At 39.9% G+C, this 26,336-nt stretch overlaps 1 protein-coding gene across 1 annotated transcript in view; it reads left to right on the top strand.

The window, feature by feature from the left end:
* The window catches only part of lama2 (laminin, alpha 2), a 195,573-nt gene that overhangs the window by 92,905 nt on the left and 76,332 nt on the right, over window positions 1-26,336 (top strand). The window contains exons 17-24 of the mRNA XM_084000340.1: window positions 734-845; window positions 1,507-1,620; window positions 5,073-5,200; window positions 9,022-9,108; window positions 15,383-15,594; window positions 21,312-21,418; window positions 22,104-22,379; window positions 23,189-23,369. Coding sequence (XP_083856466.1) covers window positions 734-845; window positions 1,507-1,620; window positions 5,073-5,200; window positions 9,022-9,108; window positions 15,383-15,594; window positions 21,312-21,418; window positions 22,104-22,379; window positions 23,189-23,369 — 1,217 coding nt within the window. The remainder of the gene's footprint in view (window positions 1-733; window positions 846-1,506; window positions 1,621-5,072; window positions 5,201-9,021; window positions 9,109-15,382; window positions 15,595-21,311; window positions 21,419-22,103; window positions 22,380-23,188; window positions 23,370-26,336) is intronic.

The following is a 26,336-nucleotide window of genomic DNA, read 5'->3' on the forward strand; positions in this document are numbered from 1 at the left end:
CTTTAATTCTTTAATGATAAATTGTATTTTGTTGTAGCTAAAACAAACCCCCACTTAAAGCAGAAGTAAGCGGAATATTTGTGTTAATATAAGTCTTAAATAGTTATGTCTTCCGACAGCAATCACTTACATACAGTAGAGTGTTTGGTCCGAAACACGGTCAGTCACTCTGCTCTGCTGTAAGCCGAGGAGAAAACTTTCCTTGTATCCTACAACCTTTATCCAATGAGGAGAGAGAACAGCATAAAGGGGCGGTCCTCTCTGTGTGTGCAGCCAAGGGATGCGCGTGAATGTGGTGACGTAGGGATGAGGGAGGGGACTGCTAACTCCATCGGCTGACAAGAAGTTAGCCAAAACCACCGGATCGCTTACTTCTGCTTTAACACACATACAGTACTGTAGCAAAAGTAGACCAATCAGATTCTCAACGAATAGAAACTCCCAGCAGCTTTAAGAATAAAATGAACATTCCCAGAGTTGAGACTGTGTTTCTTCCTTATAGTCCCTCACTAACCCAACATTAACCCTCTGTAACCTTGACATAAACACGCTGCAGGCAGCTTTATTGGTGAAGTTTATTTTCTGTCTGAGAGAATGAACTCAGGGTTTAAAACATCTGAAGGTCCAATCAGCCAAATAGCCCGGCTTATGTATTAATGTGCTTATGTGTTTATGCTTGATATTTCTGTTTATGTGTGGGTTTGCATGTGTGTTTGTGTGTGTGCGTGTGTAGACTACACTCCTTCTCAATGCAGGTCGCAAATCCCTCTGCCCGAGGAGAGCAAAGAGCATCAGCTGTAGAAAATTGTTCTTGTCCTCCTGGATATGCTGGAACTTCCTGTGAGGTAAACACACACACACACACACACACACACACACACACACACACACACACACACACACGCACACACACCCTCACAGCCACAGCAGCGATTTTACAACTTCCTGTACAAAATAAAACATAATTTTAAAGAGTGCTCAGGGGTTCTTCTTTTCTAAACTAATTTCTCAGTTTATTCTTAAATCTTACAAAACCAGCATTAATACAACTAAACTATATGTAAAGCCAATAGCTTCTTGGAAATATAATTGCATGTTGTACACTAAACACATCAGTATGATCCCTGAAGCTGTTTTTTTTTTTTGTATTTTGCTTGGAGTGGATCTGATTCTCAAATGTGTTACTTGTTATTAATATTAAAACGTGGCTGATTAAAATAAAACTGGAACAATCTTTAAAGCCTCCAAACCAAAACAACAACGTCAGTTCAGTATGTTGTTTCACAACGCAGCAGTTTTTCTGTTGATTTTCACACATGCTACACACACAAACACAAACACACATGCTCCGACATACAGACACACAACATAGTGCAACATGGAGAATTACACACACAAAAATGCATGTACTGTATCTGAGGTGTTAATTAGAAGAAAAACAGGGAAGTAACACCAGCAGATTAAGACAGTCCTGATTGTCTAACTGTGTGTGTCTGTGTGTTACAGACTTGTCTTCCTGGTTTTCGGAGGGTTAATGGGGATCTGTACAACGGTGTGTGTGAAGTTTGTCACTGCCATGGACACGCTTCACAATGTCATGAGATCACAGGACACTGTCTGGTAAGTTCTCTGTCTCTGTTATCCTGGTTGAGTCAGTTCATCTCTACTGGACACTGTTCACATTTACTGTCGAAAAAACGTTGTCACTTTTGATATTTACTGAATGCCAATAGATAATAGGCCTAACCATATTTTTGTAAATCGTAAATAAACGTATAACTGAGCATCTCAAGCAGCTGTATTGTATTTATATTATTTAGACAGTACTTTTACTGTTCTGTGCTTGGAAACACAATAAATACTTGCAAAAATTTAATTATTACGGTGTCACACAAATTATCATCATGATGATTAAATTGTAAGTGTATAAATGGATGGACCAATCATCAGCTGACATCACTGATGTTTTGTAGATGAATAACTGAAGGAGCCTTTCATTGCTGAGATTCACTGGTCAGTTCACTGTTCACCCTGAGAAATTGTAGGAAAAGGATAAATGAAGTATTTGCTTTGTGGCTAAAATGTTTCTGCCTTTACTGTATTCTCTAATCTTAACGTCTGAGTGTTAGAGATTAGTTTAAGGTTTGCAAAACAAATATTTTAGCATTGGTGTATTTTTTCGAAAGACAAGTTGGAAGTTTAGTTTCGCTTCTTCAGTTACCGCCTCAAGTTACCATCTAGTGGCTGTTAGAGGAACTGCAGGGTGAGACATTTACCCGCCAGCACACACACACACACACACACACACACACACACACACACTAACACACACAACAATGCAAATACACACAGTGTGTACACACATATATACATGCCAACCTGCTCCTGTGCATCTACACACACGCACATACACACATCATCATCACTCCCCAGTCCACACAATGCCTCAGGCTTAACCTGTCAGTTAGCATCAAACTGAATAAACACACACACACACACACACACACATAGACGCACACACACATGGTGAGTGGAGACAGTTGTGGGTTTTGTATTACCATGTTATGTTTCATTATAGATGAGGAGCATGCTGGGATATGTCAGAGGGAAAACACACACATGAAGAAAGACATGGTTGCTGGCTCAATCACTTTCTCTTAGACAAACACACACACACACACACACACACACACACACACACACACACACACACACACACACACACACACACACACACACACACACACACACACACACACACACACACACACACACACACACACACACACACACTCACACACACACACACTTCCTCTATACATATTCATACAGAGTGACAGACGTACAGCCAGAGGCTCTGGCTATAGTTGAATGAGTGAATGATGCCATGGTGCTATACTGTAGGTCAGATGAAATGTCTTTTCACTGCTGGCGCACACACATGCACACACAAACACAAACACGCAAACTGTAAAATCCAAGAAAAAAAATCAGTTTGTGCATCAGAAGATCAGTGAAATGTCATGCAGAAGTATTTTTAATTAACTCTACATTATGCATTTACATCATGTGATGTTACTGTTGGTGGAGGCGGAGCGCTATTAAAAAATAAGGTCGTCAATTATGTTCAATCAGTAGAAGGATTTAATTTGAACTGAACTTGTGGCCTTGAGCTTTTATTACCTGATGCTGTGTGACTATTGTAGCTGTTGTAGTGCAGGTCGTTTTGTGTCCATGGGAGAGAAATAACATTTTAGAAGAAATGTGATAATCAAAGAGGGAATAAAACAGAGGATCAATAAACTTACATTCTATTTTATCTAATAAATACAATCTGTTCCTGCACTTTGCACAGTTCTGTTACAAAGAAACTTTTCTTTTATCGTAATTTGTTCTCAGTTAAACTATTAAATTATTTAAAAACAGTGCAGTGTATTGAACCATCAAAGCTGTCTTATTCCAAATTGTGAGTTGACTGAGAGACCGAAAGCAAAAGAAAATAAGTCTAATGTTTGACTGGACTTTGATCTTTGTAAATTATACAACATCATGATGATCACTTCTTTCACTAAAGTCGAAGGAAAAACTTAAGAAATAGTAGTGATGATAATAATAACCATCATCATCATAATAACTTTGCAGTTTACCATTTTTGCAAACACTGAAATTTGTTGCTGCGTTCTGAGCGAGTGAGTGTTGGGTTGAGATTATTCCTCTGTGTCTTGTCTGCTTGGTTACTACGGTAACAACATGTGATGCTAATCCTGAACCATGTCATTAACCCCGACCACCTGCAGATTGTTCCTCCTGCCGCTGTCTGCCAGAGGATAATTTGATTTGACAGCTTCACTCAATAACATTAATTTTGTTTTTGTAGAAATACATCAACAAACGTCTCCTCTCCTCACTGCAGCGCTGAGTCCGTTGGTTTCTACCACTCTGACCTTTGACCTCTCAAAGCAAAAGTGTTGACGTTGTGCTGAAATAGCTCTTTATGGAAATGTAACACATTACATGTACATGTATGGCCCTATATCAACCAAGATGTTGCATACAGTATGTCACATATACATACACACATATTATCACATACATACATCCACTGGATATATGAACATGTAACATGAATTGCATACCCATCGTAAACATTTGTATTCGTACAAATGTGGAAAATATCTAATTAATTTTCATATGGAATCATATGTTGTTATGAAATCATATGCTGACACTATGCTACATTTATATTTTCAAATCTACAACAAAAATCATACATGCTTTTATGTTTTTCTTTTCAATTTTGCATGTATTTTACATTTACCTATATCTGTGCTTCTGTAAGTGTGCAATATAGATCTATAACATATATTCACATACTGTATATATTAACTACATACATATTATGTTTGCTGGTAAAATCTATGTGACACCGATATATTAGTGACATATATCACATGAACATGAATAATACATTATATACTGTATGTTAAAGTATACACATATATAAGTGTATGGGAGAGCAGGTCTGCCTGTTGTTTGCTCCCCAGTTTCCCTCTCAGCCCCGACTCGCATCCTCTCCAGCTATTAACTACAAATTAACGCAACTGTGGCCTCTAATTCATCTTCATCATTGGTTTAGGATGATAAAAGCGGCCGCGGTGCTACCTGTGTGTGTTCAGCATTTTGCACACCACGCTGCATTTACAATGCAAACTCAGCTCGTCTTCCAGACATGTGTTGGACAGATTACCCATTGAGGGGGATGTTCACTTGAATTGCAGCAAATTGAAAAAAAAAAACACTCAACATGCAAGCTCATAATGACCAACGAGATTGTGGGATTGACATTTGGAATATTACAAATGTTAAAATAATAAAAATTTTAGAAAATGCCTGAAAAAGATTGAATGATCAGATTTTCCTGACAAACACAATGGGCTGTCAGGACTTTGTCATCTCTGCAGGCACCGATCTTCTCCTGACACTGAGGTTAACGGATCAGATGGTCTGTTTGCCAAATTGTTGATTTGTTCTCTCAACATACATGAACTTTAACCCGTGTGTGTCGCCACCAGGACTGCACCCACCACACCACAGGCCCCCACTGTGACACCTGCCTGGCTGGATACTATGGTAACGCCACCCATGGGTCACCTGCGGACTGTCAGCGCTGCGCCTGCCCACTCAATCTTCCCAGCAACAAGTAGGTCCTGCAGACATCGGGGCTAATGCTGCTATGATGAGACAATTTAATAAAAATACCTCAATCTATTAACTGGTGACCCCCGTGACCCCGTGGCCCCAATTCTCTCTTTGACCTGTCTCTTGATAACTTTCCTCTCCCCTCTCCTGACACCACTTTTTCTGTCAGTAAAGGACCGCAGCTATCACCAAAGATAGAGGCGTCGTCACCATGAGAAGGAAAATAATTGTAAAGATATGAATAGAAATATCATTATCACAGCTGGAAAAATCAATATATGTAGGAAAAAACATTGTCCTTGTGGGTGGAGATGCACACAATTGGTTGAATTAACATAACTGTGATGATTAAACTTGACACAGTGGCAAACTCACCCCTCTCCCACAAGTCATTAAGGCATTTAAGACAAACATTTTATCATACCATCGTTCTGCTCACGGTCTGCTTGCTTCACAGTCACAGACTCTTGTTATTCGAGTAAGTAAAGAAAAAAAACACTCAAAAATATTTCATTGAAACAAAGAGCTGTAAAGATAGATAGATAGATGCCTACAGATAATTCTACATCAGGATGAAGGAGTATGAGGGCTATGGATTTTTTTTTTGTTCATCCTGCACTTTGAGAAAATGAGTTAAAATGGTAACACTTTATAATAAGTACACACTATTAAGCATTAGTTAAGCCTTAAATACTGAATTCATCATTTATAACGCATGAATACATCAGTATGTAGTCTATAAAATGTTTTACTCATCATTGATAAGCACTAACTGTATTTATAAACTACATACTAATGAGTATTCATGCATTATAAATGAAGAATTCAGTATTTATTAGTGCTTAACTAATGCTTAATAGTGTGTAGGCTATTTATTATAAAGTCTTACCATTAAAATGTCAAAAAAAATTGAAATGCTGAGAAGAGGGTCAACTTTCTCTGTCCATGTAGGTCCAGTTAGAGGAGTGACTGACAGTGTTGCTACAGTATATAACTACACCAGTTCATCTATACAAGGAGTTTTGTAGAGGCAGCTGTTTGATATCATGTCAGAAGGTAGACTTTAATGTCAAAAATGTCGAGTTTGTTCCCAACTTCCTAAAAAATTACAAGTACAAACCCCCCCCCATTTAGTCTTTTTATGCTCAGCATTTTGACATTTTTTCTAGAAGTAGAAGCATCTGTGGCTCTAATACCTCGTCATACATCAGGACTTGTGTGTTAGTAAAACAGTCATCTGATCTGATGTGGTGGATGTTATAATGTCGAGTTGAGTACATTGACATATCATCACTTTTTGAGTTAATACAGTGAACTTTTTTAGCAAACAGAGCAACATTATTATCAGTCATTTAGAGTCATGTCTCTGTCCATCTGATGCGATCGACTAAACAATGAAGTGAAACTCACTGTAAAACTGCATGTTCAGGAGATAATTCACTGTAGGTTAATCACACTACAACCAAGCCATTCTTGCATTAATACACTGGTTATTGAGAGATATAGATCATATCTGCCTTGATAAACTGCAGTTACCATGTTGTCAGGAGTTGTTGTTCCCAGCTGCTGTCAAAATACCTCTGATTTCATGAATAGGTTTCTACTGAACCTCACTTGTACAAAAGCTAATACATTGAGCTGAAACATTATCTAAACACTGGTTAGCTTAGATGTTTACAGCTGCTTTTATGGAGCTGCAGTTTCCCCAAACAACCAGGGAGGGATGCTGTGTGTTAGTCGCACAGATGTCACTAAGGCGGCGACACAGGCAGCAGCAGCTGAGAATCTGGATGCAGTCGTGACACGTCATGTCCAAAAACTCCCAGAGCTAAAGAAAGACACAACTCTCTCTCTCTCCCTCTCTCTCTTTCTCTTTCTATCTCTTCTTCTCTACCTCTCTCTAACCAGTGCAGTAATAATAACTGGAAGGTGATGCCCCTTTCAGCGCCCTCCAAATAGCCACGTCCAGTCCGGCCGGCCACGTACTGTAGCCAGGGCAGTCAGACGGTTGTTAGCGGCGATGCCGAACCTCATATGAACGTCAGATGAAGTGATGTCCATATTAGTTTCAACACAGGGAATCACGCAGGAGATTTACAGCCGATCGATAGAAATCAGTTTAGTCCTGGAGAGCTGTTCTGCTTTATTTACACCGAGGCTTAATTACCCTGCTGCAATAACTGGTTTTTATTTGTCAGTTTGATCTAAATCTACTCAACAGATTTCAGGTCAATTTAGCTCCTCAGTCAGTTTTCTATACAAAGATCGTTTCCACCTATGTAGATTTACACCCACTTTGATTTTTCAGTTTTTTTCCCTCCATCTGTTCTTATAGACTTTCACTCAAACTTCACAAAGAAAAACATGACATATTTAGATGCTCTAAATATGACTAATGTATACAAATATAAATATTTTTTAACTGTATCTGGAGGCCATATTGATGCGTCATGATCCATTTTCCACCCGTATTACCCATAATTCATGGGCACATTATGCATTTATAACCAAATTTAGACAACATGATGTGCGCACATCTACCATGAGCAAACCTGCAAGAGCTGATGTTTAATTTACAGACGCCTCTCCAGCTACACGAGAAACAGATACTTTGTGGTTATGAGTCAAAATTGCACTCATTATTATGAAGTCTTTGATATTTTGTAGGTTTGGGATTGACTGTGCTGCCAGGCCTGTTCTCATTAAACCGATTGAACAGCTTTATTTTGATGATCTGCATTACTGGAAACTCAGCTGTCCTTCACTCAACACAATAAGATCAGCTCAGTGACCTGTTGATGTGACATTTTTCACAGATTTTACAACACAATAAGATGTTCTTCTCTGGTTAATTCCTCAACAAACAGTTTGAGTTAACTTTATTCTAAAAGTCGTGTCTGTGTCTCAATATTACGGTGGTTTACTGTATTATTTTATTTGGTGGCTGAAGTGTTTTTGCAGCGGTATATAATTATTTGTTTTTGGAGAAAGTCTTACTTCACATTACTGTACACACATTCATTTGCATGATTTCCCCCCAAAATGACCCTCAATAGTTCAGCTGGTGTGAATATTGCATATAATAATCATTATGCATACTGTATATTTTTATGTTGTCGTTGTTGTTGTTGTTGTTGTTTACATGAACTGGCCAAACAATCTGACTTGTAACTGTCAGCTCACAGAGAGTGATCCAGCCAATCAGTTAGTCAGCAAGTGAATCAGTCAGTGGCCGGGAACTCGAGCCAGAAGAACTATCTATAGTTTATGGAAGTGGGAGGGTGAGAGAACGAGGGTGAGAGACTATCGGTTTACTCTGCCTGTCTGCCTCTCTCTCTCTCTCTCTCTCTCTCTCTCTCTCTCTCTCTCTCTCTCTCTCTCTCTCTCTCTCTCTCTCTCTCTCTCTCTGTGCATTTTGGGTACAGTTCAGTTCTTAGGGAGGAAGAGTGTTTTCCAAAACCAGGAGTGTGTTGAAGTACAGACCCGTGGATGTGTCACAGACAGAGAAAGAGAGAGAGAGTAGAGGGGAAACTGAAGAGTGTGTGTGTTTGTGTGTGAAGACTGGAAAGTGAAAGTAGCAACACAGGTGTTTGTGTGTTTGTGTGAGTGTGTGTGTGTGTGTGTGTGTGTGTGTGTGTGTGTGGAGAGAGAAACAATGGCCTTAACTCGCCTCTCTCCTCTCCTCTTCCTCTCCTCTCTACTCCTCCTCCTCCTCCTCCCGTACGCCGCGCTGGGACAACGCTACCGAAATTACCATCAACAACAACAACAATTACAACAACTACAACAACTGCAACAACGTCGCCACGGCAACGTCAATAGCTTCAGCCCAACGTGCCACCTGGGTGAAGAAGGCGAGCAGCTGTGCGACCAGTGTCCACCTGGATACACAGGACCCAGATGTGACAGGTACAGTAACACACACACACACACACACTGAACACACACATAAACACAGAGTTGTGCCTAAACTTTCCGCCTTTTGTCGAAGTGACGGCCTTCAAGCTCGGTGTGGAAGTCTAGTGAATCTCATTATTAATGAACACAGAGCTGAAAATAACTCACTCATCCATAAATCTTCAATTCAAATCTGGTTTTAACAGTTTTTGCCAGTTTTTAAAAAACACTTTTAGTTTAATTGCAGCATCTGTAATTAGGTCTGCATTATTTAAAATGTTGATAAGGGCGATAACCTTAAAAAAAAGACACTGTTATTGTTTCCTTTCCCACAAAAAAAAGTACTTTGGAGCTAAATTAGGCCTGAATTCAACCATCCCCAGCTGAAAACAGAGGCTGCTGCTGCTGCTCATTAAGTGTTTTTGAGTTCTTCCTGTCCCACTGTCCATCCAGCTTTCTGTCCACACCACATTTATTAGTTGACTGACATTCTTGTTCCTTTACTTGTGAGGTTTTATTTCATTTCATTTTATTTTATTTTGTACCAACCCAGGACTAATGAGAAGTCTCTGTCTGGATGCTAGTCTTGTTAAAACTTCAGGCTCTGCTGTCATTTGGTGACGCAGACGGGAGTGAAAATAATCTTTCCACCGCCCAGACTCTCTGAGACACTGGACATTTGGACGGTTGTGTATTGAAGTGAAACTGCCCATAGCTGAAATTCACTCACACTAATAATAGTTGAAAGATTCATACAGTACAAATTCCAACACACATTCTTCATTTATAAATAATTTCTTAAGAAAAGGACCTGACAAGAAATATGCATTAGTACATATTTCCCATTGCAGCCATTCAGTCATTATACACATGTTTATTATTAGTTAGTTATTATTAAAATACTTTTCAATAAGTCGTCATCAAAAGGATTTTTTTTACAATCTGGTAGTTGAGTTGAGTGAAATAATAGATGATAAATTCATGATACAGTCAGTAATATATTAATATATTAATTAAGACTTTGTAATAAAGCCTGACAGTCTTTTTACAAGGTAGAGGAACATAACTTCTGATGATGCATACATTATTTATCATTGACAGGTAATCATTTTATGTTATATAAGACATATGGTGGGTTACTTTTTTAGTTATATTTTATTATATTTGTAGATGTGAAATGAGACATTGTTATATAACAATTTCCCATGGGGCATTAATATTAATACAGCATTTCTGATTCTGATGTTAAGATTATGTCAAACTAGATTTGATGGAGACTCAATAGCAAGAACTGATCCAAATCTGACTGCATTTATTTATTTAGTTGACAGTAGCCTAGTTTAAATACAGGCCATGAAACTAAAGAGCTCTAGCTGCTGTAATGCTTTAACACAGAAGCTTCACAATCTGCACTGTATCACGCTGTGCAGTCTCACCTGCCATGATGTGTTCATCCTTACATGAGCTGCTTATAATTTCTATTTAGTTAGGCTGCATGGTGTCTATACTTGTGACTGTTATAATAACTTTAACCCCCAGGGTAAAATATTTAAATAGGTGTTCAGCTGCAGGCTCACAGGCCTTTGCTGTTTGTTGCTGGTTAAAAGAGCCGTGCTGGTGGACCTGGGCCCCCAGCTCCGTGGCCTGCATACCCTGCATGCCTCGCCATGCTGTCCACAGCAGAACCTCTCTGTCTGCCTTTCAGTCTTTTTATAAACCTCATTTGCCAGTGGAAAGCGAACTGACTCATTGTCAGTCCATTTTTTAGCTCTGTCGCAGAGAGGCATCTGCACTGCACCACGACGACACGCTCACTGACAAATATGGAGCAGCCACTGACAGAGGGCCTGACCAGCTCAACCACACTGGTCCCACTCTATTTCTAATGTAATGTAGAATCAGTGTGTTTTATTTCATCATAAAAACACCTGAGCTGCTTTTTCTAAGTTAAGATAAGTGTTTGTTTATCTGTTTGGTTTAGTGAGTGTGTGCAGACTACATCTGTGTACATACATTCTTTATCTTCTATGTTATGTGCTGCCCAGGTGCCATATGGTGCAAAGAAAAACAGCTCTTTGCTAAAATGAGAGAGAAACAAACAAGCTGTCGACCACATTGACTCAGAGCACACGGGAGCCGGCATAATGTAAAATAATATTTTATAACTAATGACAGTATTAAAGAGGTAATCAGCGGTTGGTTGGTTTCTTGTTCTATTAGTCTAATTGATACCTGCTATGCACTACCTGCCATTACACTTCATTATCTACAGTGCTTTTGTTGTTGTTGGTGGTTAATTAATTGTAATGTGCCAATTTGTCTGTATTATGGGCTTTAAGAGAATAAGCTACTCTATTCTTCCCATGCTAATAGACTATCCACTCTCTGCTAAGTGATTCAGCTTTTCAATTTCCTGTCCATAAACAGCCATTTAGAACTGAGCTGAAAGCTTTTTAATGCAGCTGCCTAACAAATAGTAAGTCACCAGCTGCTTTTTTTTTTTTTTTTTTTTTTTTTTACATCCATTCAGGGTTTGCTAGTTTATCCATATGAGCTGTATTCAAACGCCCTTTCATGCAGTAAACAATTAATGCTAATGTTATCATTGATATATACAGTAACCACCTTTAAAATGTTATTGTAATGTAGGGTTATGGGGTTGGAAAGACAAAAAAAGAGAGCCGTTACTGGGAAATACAAGTGAACATGTGGAAACTCATGAGTGGAGGATCCTCTTTCATGGCTGACAGGTGCCTAAGGAGCAGCATGACAAAACCTGTAATAAGAGCAACAGGAACAATAAAGACAAGTCCAATATCTACCCTAATGTGTAATATGTATGTGATATAATAACTAAGGTTCACTTACTGAGACCCAACATCGATCCCGCTGTGTGATTACGAGTCCAGGTAGAACATGGTCAACACTGACTGACTGAGCAGGGCTTCAGTATTTCTACAGGAAGCAACAGGAGCAGTAGTCTCTGTGGTTTTAATACATTTTCTCAGTGTCTCTTAATCTAGAAATACAAATATATAAAACTAGGGTGGAAAACTGGATGGAATTTTTTTTTCAAAGAAGATTAAAAAGAAAAAAAATCATTACATACGTAGCTTTGGAGGTTTAAAAAAATGTAACTCAGTGTTTTGGAAGAGGAGATTGATACTGTGTCTGGCGTGGAGAGATAAAAGAGTGAAAATGTGAAGGCTTAACGTATTTAACTTAGAAACTTATCTGCCACAGTCTTTGTCTCTCTCAGCCTCTCTGTCTGTCTGTCTCTTTATTACACAGTGTGACAAAGAAGAGCTGCAATAAAACAGGTGGTGTGAAGAAGCAAGAATTAACATTTTTGGAATAATTTGAATGTTTTTATTTTTAAAGTTTATCAAGAAAATATTTAAATAAAACATTTTAGTCACATTACAGATTTATAGCTCAGCATGTGTTCACTGCTCATTGAAGAAGTTGATTGAAAAAAAAAATGGAGCACCTATAGCCCCAGTGTACATTTACATCCTGGCAACAACAGGCATGGCAGAAAATGTTATGAATGTCAGATACTTCACCGTCTACAGAGAGGGAGGGAGTGACAGACATTTGAAAGTGCTGATGCCTCCACAGCTCCTCTCGCCGACTGAGCTCAGCAGCTCCCAGTTGTTCTTTGAATACAATACGATATATTATTGAGGTGATTGACGGCAGCGGTGGCTCATAATTGTGAAAAATTGTGAAGTTGAACTCATATTGAAGCAAAAAATAACTTCACTTCCACTTCCCTCCCTTAATATACATACATTTAAATACAGTAACCAATCACACCAAACTGCCTCAACATTTCTGCCTTTAACAGGGAGTATACTGTACAGATGGTCGCAAAACGTCCCCTATGGACAATAAAGTTTATTCTATTCAATTCAATACAGTTCAATTCAAAATGCTTTAAAATTATGGGAGAAAGACAAAAATGTTGAAAAGGAGGAGGAGAGCCTGTTTTCCTCTGGTGCTGACCCCCCTATTTCGACCAATTGAGTAAAACCTGGTGTAAATGAACAGTTTTGGAAGTGACAGCCTGAAGAACACATGATCTAATTTATTTTTAAAAAACTGTTAAAGCTTAAATGAACTTAAACGTATGGGGTAAAGACAAAAATGTTGAAAAGGAGGAGGAGGAGAGCCTGTCTTCCTCTGGTGCCGACCCCCCCGCCCCATTTCGAACACTAAAAATAAAAGAACATAACTTTTATGTTCCCAGCCACTCTCTCTCTGTAACTCTCTACCAGTTGTGTCTGCTTCCTGTACCCTCTGATGGTTTTGACCAGGTGTCTGCCCCCCTTTCTCTCCCCTCCTTCTTCAAGCGCCCGGGACTCTCCACTATAAATACCTTCACTTCCTCTTGAGGCCTAAGACAGTAACTACTCTGTACAGTATATAATATAATAGAATAGAATAGAATATGACTTGATCTTGCAAGTTAGACTAAACAGAGACACAAACGCACACTTTCTCCCCTCGTCTTTCCCATCAAGTAGTGAGATTGCTGCCTGTACAATTCACCACTTCAGTAGGGGAATACACACACCCCACACACACACACATACACACACCTCAACAAGATGCACACACACTCAGAAGCTAATAAAGCAGCTCTATTGAGCACCAAGGAGGGTCAGTGGTAATAATGGCTGGCTGCTCTTGACTCTTTCCCCCTTCTCTCTCCTTTTCTTTTCCCTCCTCTCTAAATTCAATTCTCCTTTCAATGTGAAGACCTTTCTCCCCCGCTCGTCTTGATCTCTCTCTTTCTTTTCATCTGTTCTATCTCTCTCTCTCTTCCTCTTCCTATTCTTCCCTCACTCTCTCTCTTTTTCTCCTCTTCTCCTATTTCATCTCAATTCCCTCCTCAGCCTGCTGTAGAGCTTTATTTCAGCTCAGGCCAGTTTGTATTTGGGTCCAGTGGCTCTTGTCACAGCGCTGCGCTCTCACAACACTCTCAGTTTAATATATTTCGCAGCCACTGTGGACTTCCTGTTATTATTATTAATCAAATGAAAGAGTGTGAGGAATCAAGGACAAATTTCTTGGAGTTGTGTGTCCTTAACCTCTCCCCGGGGCTCAACCAATTTTTAATTTGTTGTGTCCATGAGTGAGACAAATCAAAAGCAGGGAGGTATTCTTTCACTTATTTTTCACCAAATACAAAGAACCGCATAAAAGAATTAAATCCATTTTTGATCTTCTTTTTATTGGTATGAAGCTACCAAATTATGTTCAGTAATAGAAAAACTACATCAGTTTCTACAGATAAAAATGATCAACAGACAAGAATAATTGCCCGAAGACATGCTTATTATTCTCATATTGACCTTGTATAGCTGAGTAACAGGAGTAGAAAGTACAAGCATTCATTTAGAGATTCATACAGTATATATTTTCAGTTAGATTAATATTTCTATTTGAGTAAAACCTGGTGTAAATTAACAGTTTTGGGAGTGACAGCCTGAAGAACACATGATCTAATTTATAAAACAAACTGTTAAAGCTTAAATGAACTTAAACTTAAAGTTCATACAGTATCTGTAGCTGTTTGTTGCTTTATCTTTTATGTATATGAATTATACAACAGGTACCTTCAGCCAAGTGCTCTCACCGGTTACAGTCATGCTGTAACAATGCTGGTAATTCCTCTGGGCTCAGCTCGGCTTTATTGCTTGTTTACTTGATGGTTGGATATTAGTTGGCAGCTCTGGTGGGGGGTGAGACCTACACTTTAATTAGTGATCTTATGTTTCGAGATCAGTGTGTTGTTGCCTCACAAGAAGCTGGAAGCTGAGGGTAAACAGCATCTGTGATGATTGTTTACTGGCTGAAGTCTGGAAGTTGTTTTCTCTAGTTGTTCAATACAAAAGACAGAAGACAATTGAGCCACTACATATTCTCTTACAGACCATGAATGACACAAAATGTGCTTTTTCCCAGTATTATTTTCAGCATGAAAGCAAAGCAAAACTGCACTTAAGAGATATCACTGCACTATCCCTATACATATGGTACAGTGATCAATTGTTTTCCTTTTTAAATCTCTCTTTGTAGTTTCTTTTACAGCATTATGATTGCATTAAAGCTACAGTTGGTAAGTTGGTAAAAGTGAAAATAAAGTCGGCAACTTGGTCGGAAATTTCAAGACAATACACCGTCAGGTCCCTTTATGAACCTCTGCCAAACCCTGTGCCGACATGAAGTATCGGTCATCATCAATAATTATTTCTTCCGTCTCTCTGCCGCCCCCTAGATGTTCCAACGGATACTTCGGCAGCCCCGCCGTACCGGGAGGTTCCTGCCAGCCCTGTGATTGCCATGGCAACCTGGACCTGTCCACGCCCGGCAGCTGCGATCCAATCACGGGCCAGTGCCTCCGCTGTCGGCAAGGTTACGGCGGGTCGGAGTGCGACAGCTGTGCAGATGGTTACTACGGCGACGCTGTCACAGCCAAAAACTGCCAACGTAAGGAAACCAACAAACAAAAACAAACATCACACAAGTAAACAAAGATAAACACGATGTAGATCTCTCACAGCTGAAACCTACATGTACTGTATAAACCATATACAATATATCCAATACATACTGGAACTTCATTATTTTAAAGTTATAAAACTTCTCACAGAAAATTAAGCTTCATTCTCATTATTTCATTCTCATCTACTTGTGCTGTAGACAACACTTTGAGAAGTATTTGGCATTATTATGGTAACTAGTCACAGTGGATTCTACAAAAGTCAGATAGGCCTATAGTACTGTATAACTGTGGCCCTGAGAGCTCAATGCACAACAACATGAGGAAACACATGCAAAGACACAAACACGCTACAAATTCAGAAAACAACTTAGTCAATTTGACAATGCATGCGATGCAAAACCTCACAACATAACAGAAGTGTTTCCAGGGACACAGATAAAGACTAAGGCTAAGCTAACCGAGCATAATGTGAAATAATATCCTGCTATATTGACATTGTAATAGACACACACAAATTACTTCATCCTCTATCACAGCTAATGTGTAGCCATCTTCATAACTTATAAAATTAAGAAGCAGGGTTAGGTGGACAAAATCTTGCTCCACAGTCCATCACTATTTTGTGAATGTTAATAGGGCATACATTGTAAACTGATGAAGTTACTTTCTGAATTTGTAGTTTGTTTGTGTGTTCTCTTTAAGTTGCAGTGCATTGAACCCTCAGGGTCTCTGTTACAGAGGCTTGTTTTGAAGTCTGGTATAGAGGAGGATACCTTATAGAAAATTCCTTGTGGTAATGCCAACAAAGACATTGCATGCTATTACCTTTCATCAGAGCCTATTAAAGGCTAAACAGTCTACATTGCATATGTGTCCATGCAGCCATGACTGTATTTTACAGGAAAAATGCTGTGTTTTTAGGTGTTAAATACGTGGGTGTGGACAGGGGGGGCTATAATCAGATCCAAACGCTCTTCACACCGCGGCTTTAAGAGACAACATGATCTACTTCTCAAGGAATTATTATGAAGAACGCCTGTGGTGCAGCTTGCAAGTCTCAGAAGGGGCATTAACACTGAAGGGTACTACTCCGTCTATGAAACTCAATTTCAGCTAAATGATACCTTTAATCCTTCGCGCTGAAAACATTGAGTAGATAGTGCACCATCTGGAGAGTGTGACTGTGCATCGGCAAGCAGCTGTGCTGGTAGGAGGTGTGATGTCGGAGCGGCCCACCGGCTGCCAGCTGTGTTTGAGAGAGAGAAAGAGTAGAATAGAAAAATAAAAGAAACAGAAAGAAAAAGAAAAAGCTTTACCTGTACAGAGAGATGGCGCTTGAACGCTAACATACAGGTTGGAAAGAGACCTGCGCTTTTAGCAGAAAAGACAGATTAACAGATGGACGCCTCCGGATGAGCGATAGACAGGCCGGCCAATAACAAGACAGATAAAACCGTCAGACATGCACAAAGGCAGGGAGACCGGCTGACAGACGGTATTAATGTGTATTTGATAGTTCATTGTTCTGTAGTTGTTTCCCCTCTCCACCCAGCTAAATGGTTATTGATTAATCAGCCTGATCTATTGCTCTCCTACAGTGCTGATCGGCTCGTGTCTGGGAGATGGAGGGTTGTTATCGATCCTGCGCGAATGACAAAAGACCACCAGGAATTATTAAAACACAACAACTCTCTCTTTCTCCGTCTCCCTCTCCCTCGCTCTCTCTCCCCGCCACCGTCGGCCTGTGTCTCTCTCCCCGTCCACCTCGCTCTCCCTATCGCTCCCAGTCTTAATGAATTTTATTGAGTGGAGCAGGAGAGTTCAGGCTGAGTCCATTTGTGCACTATTAGACTGTAAAAATCATTTACTTTTTCTTTTGATGTCAGAGTTTCCATCTGCGGCCATTTTTGCTGCAGCCAAACCTGTTCAGTTTCATTCAGCCACTGAATGTAAAATGGTTTCATCTGCAAAGCAAAGTTGACCACAAAGTGATTTGTCTGAGGAGCAAATTCAAGAAAATTAACTCCGTCCGACCATTTCTCACACGGGTTTGGGGGGGCAGTTTGCGAGTTGTTAAGAAGATGTGTGAATTGCCCGTTTGTCCAATCGCTGGAAGAAAGTGGATGTGTAGTAATTCAATAATGTAATTATGCTTCCTCCGTGTCTGACAGTTAATGAATGGTTCGCAAGATGCTTCATATAGGCGATCAATAAGCTCTTTGGGGATTTTTTGGCAAATCTCGCACTTCTAATTTCAGCCCTCCTAATGGTCCATCCAGTACCGAGGTTCTCACTTTTTATGTAACTGATAGGCCACAAAGTGTAGTAAAGTAAAATTAAAAGACTGAAGAAAGGGAGAGAGTCTGAACCAACATGCACTCCGTCTCCACCGGAGCCAAAGCCCAAATCAGTGCAGCATTTAACAAGTCGGAGACAATTACAACCTGGCGTTTTATCACGGTGCAGGCTACAAGTGTCATCTACAGTAAAAACTGCTCATCTCTCTCTGATCATACCTCAGCTGAAATTTGCCCTCAGCATTTTAAAGGAGCACCCACTGAAGTTCTCAATATTTGAATGTGTGCATGTAGCAGAAGAAAGATTTGAGATGCAGCATCATAAACCTGTTCAAATTCATATAATAAGTCATATAAGGGAAATACTATGCTGTTCATTCATAACGATCATTATGTATTGATCTTACAGTATGTAAGCTGCTGCATAGGTCTGTAGGTATTTACCCTGTTGCGTTCAAGTGATGACTACAGTCTACCTTTATTTGACTTTTATGTGTGACACCACCTCTGCTTTCAGAAGGTCTGATGCTTGAAGGTCGCAGGTTTAATTCCCAGCTCTTGAACTCTGACAATAAAGAGGAAATGAGGAACTCTCACTTAACTCTGAGATATCTGCGGTCATGCAGCTTAACCCTGAACTTGATCTGGTCTGCAGTGAGAAAAGTGAGAGATAAACTCAGTGAAAAATGTCAAACACATGATCACACAGATGGCAACAAAAAAACATGTTTCAGCCAAACTCAGAAACAAGAAACCGATGGTAAAAAGTCTTCACTTTATTAGGAACACCTTACTAATACTTGAGGCAGCTTCCATTTGCTGCTGTTAACCAACCACCTCTTTGCAACCTGGATTCCAGCAGATATTGGAGAGCCTCCTTTGAGATTTTGCTCCGTGTCTCCACGACGGTATCGTATCGTCTCTGCAGATTTGTCAGCTGCACATTAATGCTGCCAATCTCGCTCTGCCACAACCCAGAGACATCCTTCTGGATTCAGATCTGATCTCTGGGGGAGGCCTCTGAAGTGCTTTTTGCTTTGTGACATGTAAATCGTGACCAAACCGGCCACAGCCCACCGACGGGGCCTGCTACAATCAAAGTCACTGAGATTTCATATTTTTCCACCACTTTGTATCTTTGCATGATTTTATATTTCTGCTGCCACGTGTTGGGCTGATTGGATAATTGCATTGATATACATGTGCAGAGGTGTTCCTACTAAAGTCAGTGTGTACATCTATTCAGCTGCACAGGATGTTGTGATTCTTTCCTGTGCTGCCTATTCAAAAGCATATCTACATCTACATCTATAGGGCATCTGCAGCAGTGGCAGCGATAAAATAGATTCTTAAGCAAATGTGTCAACAGCCACTTTTCTATACATTTAAATGTTTACCTTGAATGTGGATTCAATATGCGTTTGGTATTGTGCTGCACTGTGGGCGCATTCACAGTAACAGATTGTATAACATCTAGAGGTTGTGTAAAGTCTAGTGCTAACAATGTAGAATAAACTAATGATAACCTCTCCTGTTAATAAGTTAAGTTAATGACAGACTGTTAATTGCCGAGCAGCGGAAAATAATGTACATTTCAATTTGCAAAGAGTCGTCATCTTCAGCTTCAAGGCCGGCTGTGAAAATAATGGTATTAAAAAAAAAAAGAAAACACAACAAAAAGCAACATTTTATTCTGCAACAACGCCGGCATTGTAGCGACTGACAGAACGGAGTCCAGATGGTCCCCTAGGGGTGAGACTGCGGAGAGAGGGAGGGGGTGAGAGACTGTGTGAAACAGAGACAGACGTATATTGTGCATGTTTTCTTGTATGTTTAATCAGGGGCGCTTATGTGTGTTTGTGTGTGTGTACATCTGCATGCATGCATGCAAGCGTGTGTGTGTGTGTGTGTGTGTGTGTGGGTGGGTGTCTGTATGTGCGTGTGCGTGGGAGAGGATGCATGCCCTCTCGCGTTTGCGTGTGGAGCAGAAACCGGTGCAGCTACGTCGAGCACTGCCGAGTGTGTTGCTGCATATTTCTGTGTGTATGCGTTCGTGTGTGTGGACATCTGTTGTACCCCTCACTCTCTCTCTTTTTCCATCCTACACTCAGGTCTGTCCTTCTGTCTCTTTTGCATCTAAGTAGAGAGAATGGCAGCAAGTAAAAAATGGCTATGATGATGCATTTGTGTGTATGGGATGTGGTACAGTATGTGCTACTAATTTCCTAAGAAAGGTGTACGTGTTTTGTGTGTGTGTGTGTATTTGCTCCTGACAGCCCGTTCACCAGATGGATGCTGCAGTGTTCAAGCTTTTAATTGTATATCTAAAGGGGTTCATTGATGTGTGTGGGTGTGTCTTTTCTCTCCCAGTAGGATTTAAACACATAAAGTTAAGAAATGTGTTGAAATTCTACGAAGTATCACAAGTGAGAAAGATAAAGAGAGAGCGATAGAACAAGATAAGAGCTGAAAGGTCATATGTGGGAATGTGTTTTTATAATTCTGGAGCGAGCCCATTCAGAGCAGCATAAAAAAAAAAAAAGCTGCACACATGACAAAAGACCATGAACTGAATGTTATGCAATCGTTTTCAGTGTCAGAGAGGCAGCAAGAGAAGAGAAGAGAGAGAAGTGGATCTTATGGTTTATAAAGTTATAGTGAATGTACTGGCATTAAGAAAGGGAATAACCTCTCCAAATAACTCAAGGCAAACAGCTTTATTTTGATTTCAACAAGGACGGGTTCAGTAACTGCTAATCTTGTTTTTTAGGGGGAACTATAATCTTTTTTTTTTTAGTCTTGAGCTTCTCTGTGCAGGAGAAGAACTGCTTCTTACACTGTGTCATGTATTTACATGTATATTGACACATGAATGAACTGTTCAGACCTCAGTGACATGTGGGTGTTTCAGTTGAACTGGACACAACTTTTTCTTATCTGAAGCTTTGTTTGATGTAACTTTTTCTTTTCCTCATATTAACAGGAGTGAATTTGTGCAGGTACTTTCTGCACCCCAGTTTCATCACGAACATTTGGGAATTTATATTCTCAAATGAATGATAATGTCGTTTCTATATACATACAAAAATGTAATCTGGCAAAACTAAGTCCCCCTCCCCTTCGACTTTAGAATCTACTTTGGCAATAGAAGATTTTCTCTAAAGTGCGGTGAGCAGGATATTAAAGTGCAATATTTACAGCTAATCCGGAAGAACACCTTAAGCAGGATCGAAGCTCTTATCCAGCCAGCTGTAGCCTGGAGTAAACACACTAACCTACTTGTGTTATTGTTAAACCAATATTTGCTATTGTAGCTTGTCCTCGTCTAGAAATGTAGCCATTAGTAAATGATAATTAATGTAAAATCTTCTCCTCTCCTCTCCTCTCTTCTCCTCCTCCTGCAGCCTGCCAGTGTCACACTAATGGCTCGGTAATTGAGGTCTGCAATAAAGAGACTGGACAGTGCCAGTGCAAAGAAAACGTGGTTGGACGACAGTGCGACGAATGCGTGGTAAGGAACCAATGGCTGCCAACATGTGATGACATCATCTCTCTGTTGACTTTTTATTTACTTATTTTCCACATATACTGAATCATTTTATTGCAATCCTACAATATCTTGTGGATCATGTTTTTATTTGTATTATTCGTTGTTCCTCATTATTTTACATAAAATTGAACCGTCGATGTGATGGATGTGTGGCAGGTCAGAGGCTGACTTGAGCTCCAGCTAATTATAATTCCACCACTAGCATTTGCTCTTGTACTGCAAGCGAGGTGATATGAAAAATTAAAGGCCCACTTAGTCGATCAATATGCTGCAGAAATCAATCAGCTATGTATGTTTTGATGAACCATTGCTCAGTTTTATGTGAGGCCATAACAGTTAAATCCCGCAGGACAATCAGGTTTCATGATTATCAATACGGCACATAAACAAGGTGTAATTGTTTACACTTTAACTGCTATTCTTCTTTCATTCATCTTTTCTGTGTTAGTCTCTCACATTGTTAAGATCTCCATACTTTTGATAATCATAAGTATACGATGATAATATACAGTGTTGGATCATTATTTTTATTCCTCCCCTCTTTTCCACTTGTACTTTCAGTTTGTTGTTTATATTTGTCCCCCTCACTCATTCACTCACTCTCATTGGTCCCCTGCTCCACCCACCTGCGCTCTGATTGGTCCAGCCTAACTGCTGGTGGGATGCTGAGCGGCAGGAGTGCGCGCCCTGTCGCTGCAGCGCTCACGGCTCCATATCTCAGCGCTGTGATGTGGAGGGGCGCTGCATCTGTCGCCCCGGCTTCGTGGGGCGGCGCTGTGACCTGCGCCGCCAAGGTTACGAGAGGCGGGAGACACGGCGGCCGGTGGAGCGCGTTCCTATGGAAACTGTGCAGCAGCAGCGATGGGTCGGGCCGTCCCGCACTGGGGGTTGTCCAAGGGGGGCGTACAGGCCTAAGAGAGGGGTAACGCACCGTGCATGTGGGATTGCACTGGTGTGTTTTCAGTAGAATGGGTGTGTGTTTCTGTCCTAAATGGGTTTAAAACACATTTTACCTGTTTGTTCTTTGGTTGTCATGGTTTCTGAGCCTGGATATTTAAAACAGTGCATGGAAAAGCAGATTCTGTGCAGTGGAGTTTCACTAACATGGCTGTTTGTGTTGTTTTTGTGTGAAATTATGAGGGGAAAATGTCAACATAACAATCTTTAACACATTTTAATAGATTCACACCATCGAGACATCATCAAAAAATGTCACTTTTTAAGTAACGCAGTAATGTTTTGTGTCATAGAAGCCTTTGATTTTCAGGAAAAAACTTTTTTCCAAAGATTGTCAACAGTGGCTCAGCTGACATGACACAGTTTGAGAGACACTGTGTGAACTGTGTGAATGTCTGGGTCCCGTGTGATGAACCTACAGGCATGGCTTTGTTTTAGTCTCATCAGCAGCAACAAGGATTTTCAGATGGTTCTCTTTCAAAAACCTTAATCAGTCTTTAGTTGCTTCTAAACTCAAGACAAAATACAATTCTAAAAGATCCAGTAAAAAGCATCTTTCATGTTTTGTTTTTTTTCCCCAGAAACAGAGTTCAAAAGCTATAAAAAATAATGAAAGGACTGAAAATAATTTCTGGCCTTCTTATTTAGTCTTCAGAAATGAGTCTCATGTTGGAACCTCCTTGTTTTCCAGTTGTTTGAGTGTCCGTAACTTAACTTTATTTTCTACTCTTTGATCTTTTCCTAACTGCCTTCCCTTCCCCTGTGTGTCTCCAGCCTCAGACCCACGGCATCGCCACAGGTGGACATTGCATCCCGTGTCACTGTAACTCCTTCGGTTCAAAGTCTTTTGACTGTGATGAGACCGGACAGTGTCGGTGTCAGCCCGGCGTCACCGGACCCAAGTGCGACCGCTGCTCACGAGGATTCTTCAACTTCCAGGAGGGCGGATGCACACGTAAGCACAAACAGTGTGTGTGTGTGTGTGTGTGTGTGTGTGGGGGGGTGATAGGTGTAGACGTTCTTTAATAACCATGATGTCGACTCAAAGAGCAAATGTAGCTCAGTCCGTAGGGAAGTACGGAGCAGCGCCGTGTACACAACAATGACTGGAATCATAAAATGCTGTTGTTAGGAAACTGCTTTTCAATTTAAAGTTTACACAAATTGTCTGCAGAGTGATTCTGTTTGAAAAGCTATTATGTCACGTCAAAAATGCATTGTGCATCCTTTCACATCATTTTATAATTATTGCAAAACAAAAGCTTTTTTTCCCCCATAGGCAGTGAAAAGTTAAATGAGAAAAAAAAATGCAATCATTGCAAAAACTGTTGTGATTGGCTTCAGTTACCTGAATGCAGCTTTGTGGACATTACAGCACAGTGCATCTGTGGCTACACCTACATGTATATCGTCCGATATTTTAAAAATCATACTTGCAGGAGTTATAAATATCTCAAGTTTATTGCCATTGACGATTGTCTATTTTTTTTTACGCTACGCTGTGTATTATAAATAGTTAAGCAGTTCTCCCTAGGGTCATGAAACATGCATCTACGCAAAAGCTACAGTTACATCAAATAAAACAGACATCTTTAGATAATGATATAGATGCAAAGAAGGAACCTATGAAAGAAGCAAGGAAGGATGTCGTAGGCAAATGAAGAAGATTGAAGAATTTGGACCCAGGATCTGCAAAACAGTGGGAAAACACAGTGTTGAACAGAATAGAGCTGCTGATTGATATGGATGTGTTTGAAAGTTGACACACAGAATAATACTGACATCATCAATAAATTATTTAGCAAAAAAAGATGTTTTATGCATCTTGCCTGGTGAATGGGCACAAAAGCAGATAATTATTATGTCCAGAATGGTTGAGGAAGAAGTTATTCAAATGAATAAAATATATTTTTTTAAGCTCATTTGGTTTCTAGATTGCAGCTTATTTACAATAGCTACATTAATACTTACCATACTATCCTGTGCTATATGTAGATTTATGAGAGTTCCAGCTAATTCATTTTCCACACCTCCGCTGAACGCCTGTCACCTTCCTGCAGCAGGGATTCAGAGTTAAATTGGTTGCAATTTAACACCAAGCACGTCTGTATTTACACCTCAAATTAAAGGTCAAGGTTTGCCCAAATTGTACAGACGCATGTCACTGATTGGATATCGTCCATGCACCGAGTGGAGATGGAATTATTCTTGCTTATATTAGAAAAAAAGTTATAGTTTCTGTGAAATAAAGAAAGAGACTGGTCTCCGACATAAATCAGGATATTCTGCACATAGAAAACAAATCATCAGTGGCCTCATGAAGAATTCAGAAACCTTCACTTTTTGCTCTCTCTGTGTTGGAGATTGAGTTTTAAAGAGATAAAACTGATAATGAATTAATACAAATGTGCCCATTAAGCTACACTCCCTAATCCATAATGACAAAGTGAAGAATCTCACTTTAAGAGAGATATTCATACATCTAATTTAGCACTTTGTAAAAACCTCTTTGACAGCAATTACAGCTTCAAGTCTTTTTTAAGTCTCACAAGCTTTTCAGTTTAGTTTATCCCACTCTCCCCGGCAGATCCTGTCAAACTCCATCAGACTGGGTGGGGTGGGGGTCGTTTAGATCTGGCACCTTCTGGTCTCTCCACAGTTTTATGGGGTCTAAGTTAAGGACAGTTATAGAGACAGTGTTGTCTTATCTGTAGGGTCATTACCATGATGAACCTTCAGTTCAGTCACAGGTTGTTTCACAAGGCTAAATCTACAGGACACACACATCACAGTGTCCTCACACAGGTCTACAGAGGGTTCCTTGAGGCCTTCAGGATCCTCAGGTAGTTAGTCTGGATTACTGAATGTAGAGTTATGGGCAAAAATAGGCAACTTTACCTATTTAGACCTAAATCTATAGTACAGGAAAACCAGTTCATGCATTCTCCAATCCAATGTGTAGCCTGTTTCCTCTGTTGATGAACACTGCTACCTCTCTACTAACAACACACTGAAAAATAATGCGTCCCAGTACTGTTGGTTTGAGATTTACGCTGTAAAGGCGTCAGCTGGTGCAGTGCCCACAAGCAATCAATTAAATTTATATGATATAAATTTCTAAACCATGAATACTGCAGCCCAGGGGGGAAAAAGCATAGAACCAATATATGTAAATAGAGACGTTTCCTGCTTGCATAAGTATGTAAATCAATAAATATATAAGAATTCCATTTGTTTCTAGAGTAAAATTGGAATATATAAAACCAGAGCGTTGTGGGGTCCCTGTATTAACAATATGAAACCCTATAAAATACCAAAATATTAAAGCACTTGTACCCTTCTTTTGTTTTGGATTTGAGCCCAAACAACTTGGGACCCAGTGCAACACTTCCTGTAAACCCAAACTCAGGATTAAGCATTGATGTATCCTACTGTAAGTACGACCATGGATATCTTTTCCCCACTAAGGTCTTCAAGCAGTATATTATTGATGCCAACCACTATTGACGGCCAAGAAGAGTTAATAAGTTAGCCGGAAAGTCTGGTCATACAGCGAAAAGACAAGGGAGCACTGGGAATTATTAGCTTTAAAATCAATACCACGGTGCAGCAGTCAGGTTGCAGGAATAACAATACACCGACTTGTGTTTAATGTTCCAGGAAATTTCACTGCAGGAAAGTCAAAAAATATACAAACATGATCCAGACTGTGGGCATGTGGCTTCTAAAAATAAATATTCCACATTTACACAGCCGGAAAATTATTTTCAGCAGTTAATTGGGTGCGAGTCCATTATACTGTATATCCCATAGGAAACTTGACATCATTAAATCAATTGACATATCAACAAAATGATGGAGGTCTCCTCTAAATATGGCTTCACAGTTCATGGGCATTAACATTTCAATTCAAACAGCAGTG

Source organism: Trachurus trachurus (assembly GCF_905171665.1).
Source record: "Trachurus trachurus genome assembly, chromosome: 24".
Classification (NCBI taxonomy): Eukaryota; Metazoa; Chordata; class Actinopteri; order Carangiformes; family Carangidae; genus Trachurus; species Trachurus trachurus.